Source organism: Rattus norvegicus, chromosome 10, assembly GCF_036323735.1.
Source record: "Rattus norvegicus strain BN/NHsdMcwi chromosome 10, GRCr8, whole genome shotgun sequence".
Lineage (NCBI taxonomy): Eukaryota > Metazoa > Chordata > Mammalia > Rodentia > Muridae > Rattus > Rattus norvegicus.
The window spans coordinates 56894538-56907832 of record NC_086028.1 but is presented as its reverse complement, the minus strand read 5'-3'; the positions used below and the strand labels follow the sequence as shown (position 1 = coordinate 56907832).

General features: G+C 50.7%; 1 protein-coding gene across 9 annotated transcripts in view; it reads right to left on the bottom strand.

Annotated features, from left to right (window-relative positions):
• Nucleotides 1–13295, bottom strand: part of Wscd1 (WSC domain containing 1) — a 39610-nt gene that overhangs the window by 16181 nt on the left and 10134 nt on the right. For 8 of the 9 annotated variants that reach the window (XM_017597102.3, XM_017597106.3, XM_063268666.1 and 5 more), the window contains exons 2-5: nt 12593–13276; nt 7103–7217; nt 5162–5346; nt 2083–2204 (exon numbers count right to left, since the gene is read on the bottom strand). In XM_017597102.3, the coding sequence (XP_017452591.1) occupies nt 2083–2204; nt 5162–5346; nt 7103–7217; nt 12593–13010 (840 nt within the window). In that variant the 5' untranslated portion in view covers nt 13011–13276. Of the gene's footprint in view, nt 1–2082; nt 2205–5161; nt 5347–7102; nt 7218–12592; nt 13278–13295 lie in introns of those variants that run through there. The other variant, NM_001024234.2, reaches the window with a different exon arrangement.

Genomic DNA, 13295 nt, shown 5'->3' with positions numbered 1-13295 from the left:
AGGCTGGGAAAGACTGGAGTTCACTTTCTTACACCCATATGGAGCGATCTCTAAGGGGTGGTGGTGGCAGAACCGGGTCAGTTCAGCAAAGTGCAGGCATTGTGGTACCAGCAGCCCTGGGGTTTGTAATAAGACGGGTCTAGGAGGCAACTGTTTGAATATTCAGTTTCTGGAAGTGGCTGTGGGAAGCCGGGGCAAAGAGCCGCCTCCCAGGGAGAAGGCTGGGAGGAAGAGAGGCAGGAGACGAGCCATGTGCCTCGGTTATCTCTTTCCTGTGTCCTACACAAACATATTACTCAAAGCTACCCCCGGGCGTGTCCAAGCCTGCAGTCATGGTGACTGAATGTTCCCTTTTCCCTGTTCTTTTTGTCATCTCTCCCTCACCTTCTGTCACAAGGAGAGGTTGCAGTGTGTAAAAGCACAGATGGCGGATTCAGGAGTCCTATCGGTGTCTGTGTCCAAGCTTACCCTTTTGCAAACCTGAGCTGCCTCCCACAGCAACGGGGGAGGTGAGGAGGTCCCCTGCTGAGAAGATTAAAGCAGATAGTCTTTGGAGAACTCCTGGCCCCTCTAAGCAGCTAATGCCCGGCTTTTCTCCCGCTCTAAACCCGTGACATTCCACATTCTGGGAAGCTGGGGTTAGGGATCCTCTGGGGGAATGGCTCAAAATTTCAGCAGCATTATTTCTTTTTAGCCACAGGCGGGGCTGGCAGTTATTTGGGTGTCCTTATTCCCGCCCCTGCTGAATTTTGTTCCCACCATGAATACGAGAGGAGAAAGTAGTTTCCCAGGCTACATGCATAAACTGACTTCTGGAGGGACTGTACTGTGTGACCTACGGACCCTGATGGCAGTGGCTTTGAAAATACTGGTTACAAAGCAGAAGTAGAGGAAAATGCCTATAAGAGCTTGTTCTTGTCTACCTGGCAAGGGAAGCACTTCCAGAGAGCTGAGGAAGCAGGAAGAGGGCGGCACTCAGTGAGGTTGCAGGGGTGGGTGGGGCTGAGAGTTTGTGACCAGTTCACTGCAGCTGCCCCTGCTCCATCTCCCCCACCCCCAACACAAACCCCCCAACACATACAACGGGCCATGCAGCTGCAAGTTCCCAGCTCCACCACTACTACCTGAGCCTGTGCAGACAGCTTGGGTGCTCTGCCTTAGCTGCCTTAGTTTCCTTACCTCCCATTAGGCCTTAGGAACGTGAAATGAGTCAACGCAGGTAAAATGCTTGAAGTAGCACCGTGCATGGTACGTGCAATTTGTAAATGGCTGTTTCTGTCTGATCACTGTCATCGTCACCACAGGCAATGCCCTCTCCTCCCCTTAGTTCTGTTCTGTCACGCTGTCAAAACCCACATAGCACCGAGGCTCCTGGGCCCCAGCACAACGGAATCAGCCCCAGCCCCCAGCCTACCATCACCTACACCCAAAAAACCACACCATCCACCCATAGTTTGGTGATGGCTGAATCCCAGCCTAATACTCCTGGGCTCTGTGGACACAGAACTCCCTACCGCACCTCACATACTCCTGACTTTGAACTTCGCAATCCCCACCTGCCTTTGACAACTCCTCATCCTACCACAGAGTGAGCAGATAGAGTGGGGACTGCGGTGTCCTCCCCAGCCCAGACAGACCTAGCCGAGTTCTACTTCCCTTCTAAAGCCTGGATTGAGCCACCAGAGTGGTATGGCCCCTGCAGTCAGCCGCAGACCTCAGCACAGACAATAGAAAATCCTAGCTGTCCTTAAGGGTTGAACTGGCATCTCCCTGAGTTGAAATAATGTCAATTTAACATGTGACAGGTGCCAAGAGCTTCCATGCAGAAAGCCACACAGACACATTCTTTCCAGCTTTAGGACCTTCCCTATCCAGCCTCAGACCACAGCAGGTGCTACCCGAGAACTGTCCAACACACCCTGTGTGACACTAGATCCATGCCTTGGCCCTGCCGTCTACTCCTTGGCTCCCACCTGGGCTATCAGAGTGGATGTGTGTGGTCCAGCATGGACCCTGGCCCTGCTCTGAAGACCACCATCACACGGTACGACTGAAGCACCACACAACGGTAACAGTTCTTACTTTCTGGGAACAGAATCCAGAACACGTCTCCACAGTCACGTTGGCCTGTGTCATGGAGGAGGAGAAGGTGCGGGTGATATTCTCAGGCAGCGGGAAGCACCCTCGGTAGGTGGCAGTCCACCCTGCAGGGAAGGAAATGGGGTGTTGATGAACAGTGGCAACTGTGCTTGGCTTTGGGTCTTGCGACCTATGTGACTGTACTAAGGAGGGGCAGGGATCACACGGGAGAGGAGAGCAAAGTGTCCAGATGGGATTGAGTCAAACATCTGAGAAAAACCCACATGGGGACCATGATCACCAGGGACTCTGACAAAGGTTACGTGGCTGTAATGCTGTATTAAGGGATCACTTTTCCTACCACAGCTCTGGTTGCAGGGATGAGGGGGTGAGTAGCTGTCTTTCTTTCCTTCACTTTACATTTTTTTCTTCATGTTAGCTCCCACAGTAGGTGATCTGACAGGCTGATAATCTGGAAAGTTCTACGACTCATGAGAATATGCCTGAAGGAGGAAGTGGAGCTGCGTATGTGGACTGCCACTGTCTCTTGCCGTGCTGCGGCAGACAGAGCACTCAGGAGCCTCCCAGCGTAGCTGCCTTCACTCCCACCTCGAACTCCTGCTTGGATTCTAGGAATACTCTGCAATCCTGTGTCACAAAGGAACCTTCTTGCCAAGTTGTTCTTCAACCTTCTGGTGGAAAAGCTCAGTTCGCTCTTTGGTTCCCTTGGTACTGAGCAAACCTTCTGGAATGTTCCAGCACCAACTGCTTGGGGATAAGTTTCTCATCCCACGCTCCTTTTCATAATAAGGTCTCCTGAGGCTTGACATCTTCTTCAAACTCGTCCCACCTGTCACATCTCCTAGCCAGCAGCACAAACTCTTCCCAGCCTTGGTCAGTGTGGGAATAACTTTTCCTTATAAACAGTCAAGTGCAGGTAAGATCTGGATGCAGAAGCCCATCCTGATTGACCACAGAATCAGGGGTTTGGGAATCAGTGCATAGAATTAGGAAGGCCACTTGTTGCAGAGACAACAGCTAGCTTTGAGTCTTCAGAACCTGGGCTGTCTAGCCCATCACTAACCCTGTGTCACAGACTAAGGCACCCTTCCTCACCTACATCCTCAACTCTGAGGACTGTTACGGAGACACTGTATATCCCAGTTCCAGATGCTAACAACGGTATCATCTCATAGTCACACATCTGCTCAGGACTGGTGCCCCAGCCAAGGGCAACAGCATCCTGCCCCCAAGGCTCTGTGCCACCCTGTGCCAAGGTCAGGCCACAAAGAACAAAGATTTCATTCAGGCCAGGGAGCTAAACCACTGGCATGGGACAGACACTGAGAGTACAGGCTGAGGGGCATGTGGGAAGGGAGGGCCATCAGGGCAGACAGAGCATGGAGGAGGACAGTAACCAGTGACCCAGGGAGTCTAGGCCATGGCGGGGTGGCGGGACAACGGAGACCATGGGACTCTGGAATGGAGCACTTCAGAAGGAAGGTGTGGCGGTCCTCTTTGGTTCCCTGCATGTAGCCTGAACACTGAGACACAGCCAGCATCAAAGGGTGCTGAGTGAGTAAATGAATGGAATGAGGGGGTTCAGCAACCTATGAGGCTTGGCAGTCACAGGAGTGGTCTGTGTGCACCACTGACATAACGGTTAGTGGATACTGGCATTTAGTGCAAACTATTCTGTAGCCCCAGCTCTATGTCCTCAGGTGAGAGCCTTGGGACCATTTAGGGCAGAAGAACACTGTCCAAGGAAGACACTGCTAAGGTGTCGGCACTGAGCCTGATCCCAGCTGGAAGGTAATGGAATGTTTGAGCATGTCCTAGCAGCCACAAAGCTGCACTTTACAGAGGGCGGTCACCTGACCACCCTGGCAGCCTGTTAGTAGAGCCCCCTTGGAGAGGAAAGCAGAGCACAAAGGTCAGCCACACAGCTGGCTGTAGAAACGGCATCTACACCACTGCCAACATGAACCATGACAGCAGTTCCCGCCCACTCAAGGCCAACGGCTGGCCCAAATGACCAGACCGTATGTCCCTCAGCCAATCAGAAGCAGAGGCGAAAAGAGCTGTCTCCAAGTTAGTGACTGAGCACAGTAGGAAGCTGGTAGGGTGGGCCAGAGTCTACCTCAGGCCTGGTCCTGCTGGGGCTCAGGTAGGAGGGATAAAGAATCAGGCCAAAGAAATAAAAGCTCTGAGAAGCTAGCATAAGGTAGTCCAGTCCTCAGAGAATCTGTGCGGGTGTCCAAGTGACAGGGTAAACTTCATGTCTGGCACATGTTGGGTACTGGTAGGTTTTTGTTGAGTTAATATACGCACTAGCAAATCCTTGAGCTCGTGTTTATATAGTCCATGTCTTCACATCACGCCACTCCCTCATCTAAGCCCTCTTGGCACCCAGGCACATCTGCCTGAGGCAGGAAGCACCTGAACAGTGGTCAGGCATGAGTCACTCTCTGGCCCTATTCACAGTGGCTGTGCTCCACCATGGTCCTCAGGACTGGGCTAGTTCTTCTCAAGCTGTATAATCGTGAATTGTATGCTCATCTTTGGTGAGAACTTGTCTGGAGAACCCTCGATGCTCAGGTTTGCTGGCACAGCTCTCCTGAGAGAGATTTTGTATTTGTTCCTTTAAGAACCTCCCAAACCCCAGAACCAACTTTTGTGTTGAGCTTGCAGACCTCGGCAGATGAACCCCCAATTATTCACAAGTGCACAGCTGTAGTTATACGGTCTCAAGTCTTCTGTCTCCTTGAACCAGTTTCAGATGGTCCAGCCACCACCCTGCTGTTAGAGGTCTAGCTCTATTGAGAGAAGTTAGCGAAGAGAGAAGTGAAACGAGCCTTCTGCAGCCACAAAGCATGCCCAGTCTTCCTATTCAGCTCGTCAAAGGACAAGGGAAGGTGCCTGGTCATGAAGCCAGGCAGTTAGGTTTGGACAGCCCTCACTCTCTGTCTGCAGCATGCAAGGGGACAGTTAGGTATGGGTGACAGGGAAAGAGGGAATAGATTCTGGCTTATAGGATGTGGGTTAGGTGAATGGGACATTGACATGAGGTTGGGACACTCACGCTTCTTGGCTCCTGACTGCTGCAGCCCCACACTATACACGGAGAGTCGGTGGAGAGCCCCACACATGGAGCCTTTCTCCCCCTTGCACTCCTGGTTGCACTCCTTCAGGCTGACACGTGTGGCCGGCAGCCTGTTCCCACAGTAGCACTCTGCTCCAGCCTCCAAGCCAGCATAGACATAGGACCTGCAGGGGCACAGAGTGTGGGTGAATCCAAGCTGGGCCCAGAGCTAAGACTGGAGTCCAAACTACGGAGAGGTCAGAGTCAGGTGATGGCTGTTGGATCTCAGGGATGGACTTGAAGTTGAGATGAGGTCTGGGTGAACAGACAGGGGCACAGTCATCGGCATGGCCTAGAGCAGTGGTTCTCAACCTGAGGCATGCAATCCTTTTGGGGAGTCAAACAACCCTTTTACAGGGGTTGCATATCAGGTATCCTACATATCAGATATTTACATCACAATTCATAATGGCAAAATTACAGTTATGATGTAGCAATGAAGTAGTTTTATGGTTGGGGGAGGGGTCACCACAACAAGAGGAACTGTATTAAAGGTTTGCAGCCTTACGAAAGTTGAGAACCACTGGCCTAGGGAATCAGGCTCCATCTAGAGTTATAGGTCATAGAAGTGTAGGGATAATGTTTTCTCATCAGCTTGGAGAATGAATTTCAGTCTCATCTATGGCCTCAAGTTATAAAGGATTACCCAGTATAAAGGATGTGTGGGAACGTGGTCCTCAGTAGGTGTGCAGAGCTCTGAAGTAGAGCATTTGCCTCTTGCTATGGTATAAACACACAGATGACCTCAAGCTGCCTAAACGCAGATCACAGGTGCAGATTTAAGCGTGCTCAGTGCCAGCACAGCACTGGCCTGAAGCCCACACAACAGATGAGACTATGGGCCCTGTTGGCAGCCCCCTTCTCCTCATCCTTACTCATAGGCACCACTATAGCATAATAAGAACAGCATAGGAAACAGAATCTATAGAGTATCATACAGGGCCACAGCTACAGAAAGTGGACCATGGGAGAGCCCGGAGTGAAAAATCACAGAGTAATGAAGTCCCATCCGGCTGCTGTCTCTCTATAGAGTGATAGAAGACGTCATCACTTGCTACCTCTGAGCCTCAGTTTTCTTAAATAGAAAGAGGCTAAAATGAGACGCTGGCATCCTCATGTTCAGCCTTACCTTTCTCTCAGCTACCAAGCATGGGGAAGGCGGCCCTGTCATTGCTTTCTCCAGGTATAAAGTGGGAAACAATTCATGACTACCTAAAAGAATAGGGGTGGGACTTGACTTACAGAAAAAACATAAACGAATCTAAGGTGATAGACATAGGTGAAGAATGCTGTGTGTTCATGCTCTCTGCCTGTCTTCTGACGTGAACGCGCACACACACGTGCATACACACATACACACATATGCATGAGCACACATGCACACACACATGCACAGATGCACATGCACACTTGCACACGCGGGCACACCAGCTGTGATTGTCCCGTTAATAGGGACAGAGAGATGGCTGAAAACCACTAGGAAAGCTGACAGTATCTAGAAAAGTAAATTGTGTTGTAATACAAGTAGAAATGGATTTTCTAACCGCTGGACTGGCCCTCGACTTTATTTTAATTGAGGCCCATTTGTCCCTTTATTTAATTTTAAACAGATGAGTAAACTAGTTTTCGATGGCTCCTCATCCTCAGCTATAGCCTGCTCAAAGAACTCCACGGGTCACAGGGCATGTCCCTAGCACAGCAGGCATGGAAGCCAAGAAAACTGCTAGCATACTGATGCACTTTCTCCTGGAGATTAGAGTCTGATGAATGGATGTGTAATGGCGTCGGGATGGCCAACCGACAGCCGTAATGTCCCTTGGTTCCAAGACTGCCTTCTAACCTCTCACTCCAGCACAGTCAAAAGCCCGGATCAACACTCACCTCTCAGCACAAGCTTCCTGGCAGTGGGACACAGTCATCTTTCTCAAGTCGTAAAACACTGCCCCCTTCAGGGTTCTCTCCTGGCCCTCCTCACTGAAGCATCCCAGGTAATTGCCTGCAAGGAGGAAGCACAGCTGAGGTGATAGGCCCAGGAGTCAGGGAAGGCCCCAGCCAGGGGCTACCATCCCTGGGGAAGTCTGCCCACCCACCAGTGGGGGAAAAGCTGGGGTCTCTAGCCATGGCTGGCCCATGTACTTCCCCAGAAAGGAGAGGGGATAAAGGATCCTCTTCTACTTCCTTCCCCTCAGCACAAGAGCCAAGTGGGCAGCTGGGCAGCTTTCTGCTCCTTTGCTCAGTTAATAGCCTACTGTGTACATAGTTAACAGCCTACTGTGCACCCAAAGGTAGTGCCAAGAACCCATAGTCAGCCTGACTGCAGCTTTTCTCTACCACCCCTCTTCCCTGTGCTTGGATCTGAGTTTTCAAAAGAAATGATTATTCACTGTATGTATTGGTGGGATAGATGATTACACATGATTCAATACATGTGTAAAATGGCCAGATCAAGGTAGTTAGCGTTTTTACACACTTGAGTCCTTGTAACATTGACTTAATGAACTCACCCTCCCTTCCCTTGCTAGGCGCAGAGGGGTCTTCTGCCTCTACTAGGGTCCCAAGACAAGGTTTTATCACCTGCACATGAGCCACAGGGAGCTTAGAACCCAGGGAAAGTCTGGAATTAGTTAACCTAAGAGTTTCCATAAGCAGAGGACTCTTTAAAACAAATCTGCTGTGTTTTCCTAGCATAAGGGTAAACAGAGTCTGTCGGTTTTGAGGCAGGTGTCCACGTGGAACTGATACAGCCTTGTGACCGAGACGCCCTCTACCATACCCTTAGCAGTTCTTCAGTCAGAGACACTTGGGCATGATTCCAGAGGGTAGTGTCACTATTGATCCAAGCATGCCGACACCAGTGGGAGTTGCTGGTAGCCCTACCCTGTCATGGACAGGAAGGAGATGTCTCCCAGACTTTCGGAGAAACTTGGAGAAGGCAAGCGCAGCCCCAAGCGTGTAAATGTCACACGCATCACTGTTTTGAAGAGATGGCATTTGGGAATTTGCAAACACACTCTCACATGGTCTGCAAACCGGGAAGGCGCATCCACAGCCGCTATGTTGGGAACTGGATAGGACACCTGCGCTGAAGCTGTACACAGCCTGAGAGTGGGCTCTGCGGCTCAGAGCCTCTGAAATGGTACCTGGAGTGTGCACCAGGCTCTCTAGCAGCCTCACACTGGCTAGAGAAGGAGGTCACGATTCCTCCGAAGGAATAGTGGCTTCTGCTGCATAGCAAGGGGAAGGGTGCCACACCATTCGTTCCTGAAGCAGGGGAAGGACTCTGGGATTCTAAGGACAGGTGAAAAGCTCTGGCAAGATAGGAGGAGGGAACTGATCCAGAGCAAAGATGCGCATGCATCCTCCTGACAGTTGGGGAGACTGAGGCATGACAATTGAGATGATTCAGCAGAGTCCAAAGCAGCCTTTACTGTAGAAGCACTCCCAGACAGAAGAGCCCCTCCCTGTTGGAAACAACGGGTCAGCTCCCACAAACCATGCTGGAAGTCCCAAGGCCTCAGGAGTAAGAGTAGAGGAGCCCCCGCACAAAGAGGGTGTGCCAGCTGACCACATCCCGATCTGAGTCTCAGGGGTCTGAATTCCTAGAGCAGATGGCAACCATGAGAGCAGAAAGCTGCGCTTTCACCACCCAGGTCTCTGGGGATCTCAGGTCAGAAGATGCCAGTAAGAGGAAGCCAACAGTCTGACGGGCGTGCAGAGGAAGCCCCCACCCCACCCCCAGGCATCCCGCAGCCCCCATCTTGGGGTACAGCCAGGGCTTGAGACACAGATGGCCCCTCTGGGTTGTGGGGGAGCAGAGGAGTCTTTGTCACTTAACATAACAAATGACTTTTCCAAATCCCTGACAGAGGCAAGAATGTGCAGAAAAGCAAGAACTTTGGAGGGACTCGCTGGGACGCTCCTGAGGTGGATTTATTACTGTGGGCTGAAACGAAGGGCGAGCAGACGCATTACCGCCTGTGACTCTGCATCTGTTCATTTGCACATCAGAACGGACAAGTCGTGAGGCTATTAACGATGGCTTTCGAGATATTGGAATGCCTTTGGAAATTACTATCAATAAAAAACAAACTGGCTATGGAGAAGTTACTATTTTTCCCCTAGTAAACTTACTGACATTTTATTCCATTATGGATGTTGTCCAAGGTATAATGAAATGCGCTGTGATTGATGGAGACTCCTGCAGCTTCCGTGGCTTGCAGGATCCCTTTCAGGGGATGGCGGGATGCCCAGGCTGCAAAGAGATGCTTGCTTTGTCTGCAGTCCTAGCAGCTGGTCTAGGGCTACACTGTGGGGCACTCTCTAGACCAAGGAGGTTGCTTGGCCATGCACGCTCAGAGAGTTCCCTAAGAGAAAGGCTCAGGGGTTCCAAGGACAGTGTTCTGCCTTCCTCTGGGTTCTCTGAAGATGTCCAGCATGTCAAAACATCTCCCTCAGATGCTGCTCTTTTAGAGTCTGTAGGGAGACCAACTTTACCTTTAAAATCCTGAAGAAGATTAAAAATATTTAATATCTCATGGAGTGATAAGTGCCCATTGACCATTCGAAGTCCTCACTGCCAAGCCCTGGCCCTAGACCTTGGATGCTGCTTTGTACAACAGTGCGGCCAGAGTTAACCCTTTATTTGTTTGGTAATTGGGGTACTGCAGGAATCACGGGTAGGGGCTATCAACAGGTAAGGAGAATCAACAGGTATTTTTATTCATAGCCGAAACCATGTTGTTGTACAGCAGGTGATTCCTGTCCTGCTTACATCTAACTGTGTTTTCTCCTGCTTTTATAGGACCTCTTCCATCAATACTGCGTCTTTGGAGATAACTAAATGGTTCTCTTGGACGTAATATATGTATGGCCAGAACCAGATTACCAGGCCACTTAGTTCCTTCTCTGAAGACAAGCTATAAGGCCTTCTCTACCTCAGGTTCCATGCCATGCCTTAATCCTCCTTCAGGAAGTCTGCACAGGAACTCCTGTACAGTAGTTATTTAGAAACATAACTGACTCCACCCCAGACAGAGCACTCAGGGGTCCAATGCAAAACACATATGGGAACTAATGCATAGTGAAGACATCTTGAAGACTAATGGCCTTCAATAAATAATGACAGAAATGAAGAGAAGACTCCAGGTCAATTGGTCCAAGGTCATAGAGCCATGAAGTGGCAATAACAAGAAAGGAACTCAGCTCTGTCTTCAGCAAGGATGCACGTCACAAAACTTCCTCTCAGGAAACCCACGGGCCCTCTCCTGGTCATTGGCACTTTAGTCTAAATTAATTACCCTGGTAATGTCTGCTTAGAGACCCAGTTTCTTGGTGTGTTGGAGAGATTGCAGAAGGCACACATAAAATGAGCTATATCACCAATCCCTCTGTCTCGTTACATATAGGCCATGCTAAAGAATCAGCATGAAGAAGATCAGCTAGATGATGTCTGGTCTGAAATGCATCCTTCCCTGGGGAAAAGAAACCACAGCCTTCTAGTCTTTCCTTTGATGGACCTACTAAGGCATTTCCCCGAGACAAGAGAAGCTTGGATTTATTATTCTCAGAATAAATCAAGGATTCGGGATGTGATTCAGCCACGGAGGATGTGCCTAGTATCCTAAGGTCTGAGATCCGAGTTCCAGCAGCACACGGATCAATCAGTAAGTCGATCAATCAACCAACTAATCAATCCCAAATCTTAGGCCTGGCATTTTCTCTTATGCCTTCCCTACCATAAGTCTGATGCTCTACTTGCCTCATCTCCTACAGTCTTCCACTAAGTCCTCTGGGCTAAGAACTCTGTACTCTGTACTCTATACTTAGTACTCTGTGTGCTATGCTTAGTACTCTATGTGCTATGCTCAGTACTCTATGTGCTATGCTCAGTACTCTATGTGCTATGCTCAGTACTCTATGTGCTATGCTTAGTACTCTGTGTGCTATGCTTAGTACTCTGTGCTATGCTTAGTACTCTATGTTAAGTACACTATGCACTATGCTTATTACTTATGATAGGTGCCCTATAGACTACGCTTGATACTCTGTTTAGTAATTCATGCACTTTATTTTAGGGACAGGAGCACCACCTCCTCTAATGACTTAGGGCACAGAACCAAATAAGTTGGTAAGAGGATGATCAGAGATGACTGAGTTCAGCTGCCACCCAGGCACAACTTTAACACTTACTGTGTGCTCCCCAGGCGCCCAGCATGTTCCCCGGGCCCTGTAGAGAGAATCTACAAAACTCAGTGCAAAGAGCACTAGGCCAGAGAAGGCCATCTTGACTTGGGAGTCCCAGCAGTATGATGATGGATCCCATCACCACCCGCTCTCAGGCCTGCCACTCCCGGGTGCCCTGAGGTGTGTTCTGCTTTGGCTCTACCCACCTCCCACTCAAGCAGGCTCCTTCCGCCTGCTCCTGCTCCATAGTACGCCTCTCCTGGCTGCCTTCCTTCCTGGTCTCCCTGCTACTCCCCAGCCAGGGTTTCCTGAGGTCATCGCCTAGATCTACTCTGCCTGAGTTCTGGCTGCAGGGTTAGGTTCTAGAGACCCCAAACTGTGAGAATGACCTTCACTTAGCCTTCCCATGCAATGTCTTCCTTGTGAACTGAGGCAGTGACGGTGTCAGATACAGCAGCTTCACAGCAGAGCAGCACTGTATAGACAAGCCATCTTTACCCCAGTGATATCAGAGACCAAGTCATACATGATGTTCCCTTGCCTAGTGGTTCTTGGCTTATGAGTACACCAGGATGACCTCGAGCCATGTTTGCAACGTGTGGGGCGAGACCCTTTTGAATGACCCTTTCACAGGGGTCACATACCAGACATCCTGCCTATCAGATATGAGCATTACTCTTGACAAGAGTATTAAAATTACAGTCAGGAAGTAGCAATGAGGTAATTTTGTGGCTAGGGGTCATCACACCATGAGGAACTGTTTTAAAGGTCACAGCAGTAGGAAGGTTGAGAACCGCTGACTTAGAGAGCAGATCCGGGGATTGTTGGTGGCAACCAAAGTAGGAGATTGTGCTCTGTTCAATGTATAAGAACTTGGGACTGTACTGTCACCAGCTCCTACAGGCAACAGCTGCTGCTGCTCTGGGACCACCCTTGACACCCCGTGACACACTGCTCCAAGCTACTTTAATACATTTGCACAATAACCCTGGGGTCAGTGTCTCTGTCTCTACTGAGAGGACCAGAGACAAGTGACATAATCGAAGTCACCCAGGAAGCTGCGACTGAGCCAAGATCAAAGTCAGAGCTCTGAGGGGACAATATCACACCTCTCGGCTACCACAGGGCCAAGAATAAGATGACACACATAACCCTGAGCAGGGCTTGTTGCAGCAGCAGGAAACCTACCTTGGTTATGGCTGGCTGGTCCAGAGGCCTCTGGGCCCAGGGTGGGTGGCCCCTGCGGGTCACTGGTCAGGTGGTGGAGCCAGCGCCGCCGCAGTGAGCTGCGGTTTCTCCGGGGCCAGCGGATTCCAGGTGGCACTCGGGCCAGAGGACTCCTTAGTGTGTCCACATCAAGTAGTAGGTCAGGGCTACTATGGGGGTCATGAAGGCTCCTGCTGTCCAGCAGACCCACACCCAGTGCCACAGTGGCCACTGGTAAGGCCTGCAGGCTGCCGGGAGCCCGGAGGGCCTGTGGGAGGGCCACTCTGGCCCGCTGCAGGAGCAGCAGGCTGCCGGTCATCAGGTAGGCGGCCGTGAGGAAGAGAAGCAGGAACTGTGTTCTGCGGAGAAACTTCTGGAGTCTGAAGAAAGGTTTGGCCATGCCCCTGGGCAGCAGGGCTCCCAGTTGGAGCCTGGGGACGGCTCCTAGCACCTGGGCAGGGGGGACACCAGGGCCTCCAAGGGCATCATCCCAGCATCCTGGCTCTTGACACCTGTCAGCACACTGGTGGGCTTCTGTCCCTGTGGGTTTCAAATGTCACCATCACTTCTTTCTGGCAGCCGCAAGCCCCTTGTTGGTAGCTTCTGCCCAGGGGCCACCATTTCCCCCATCCCTTAGCTCTCCTTGCCCTCGTCAGTCTCAGGAACCTAGAAAAGTGGAGAAAGA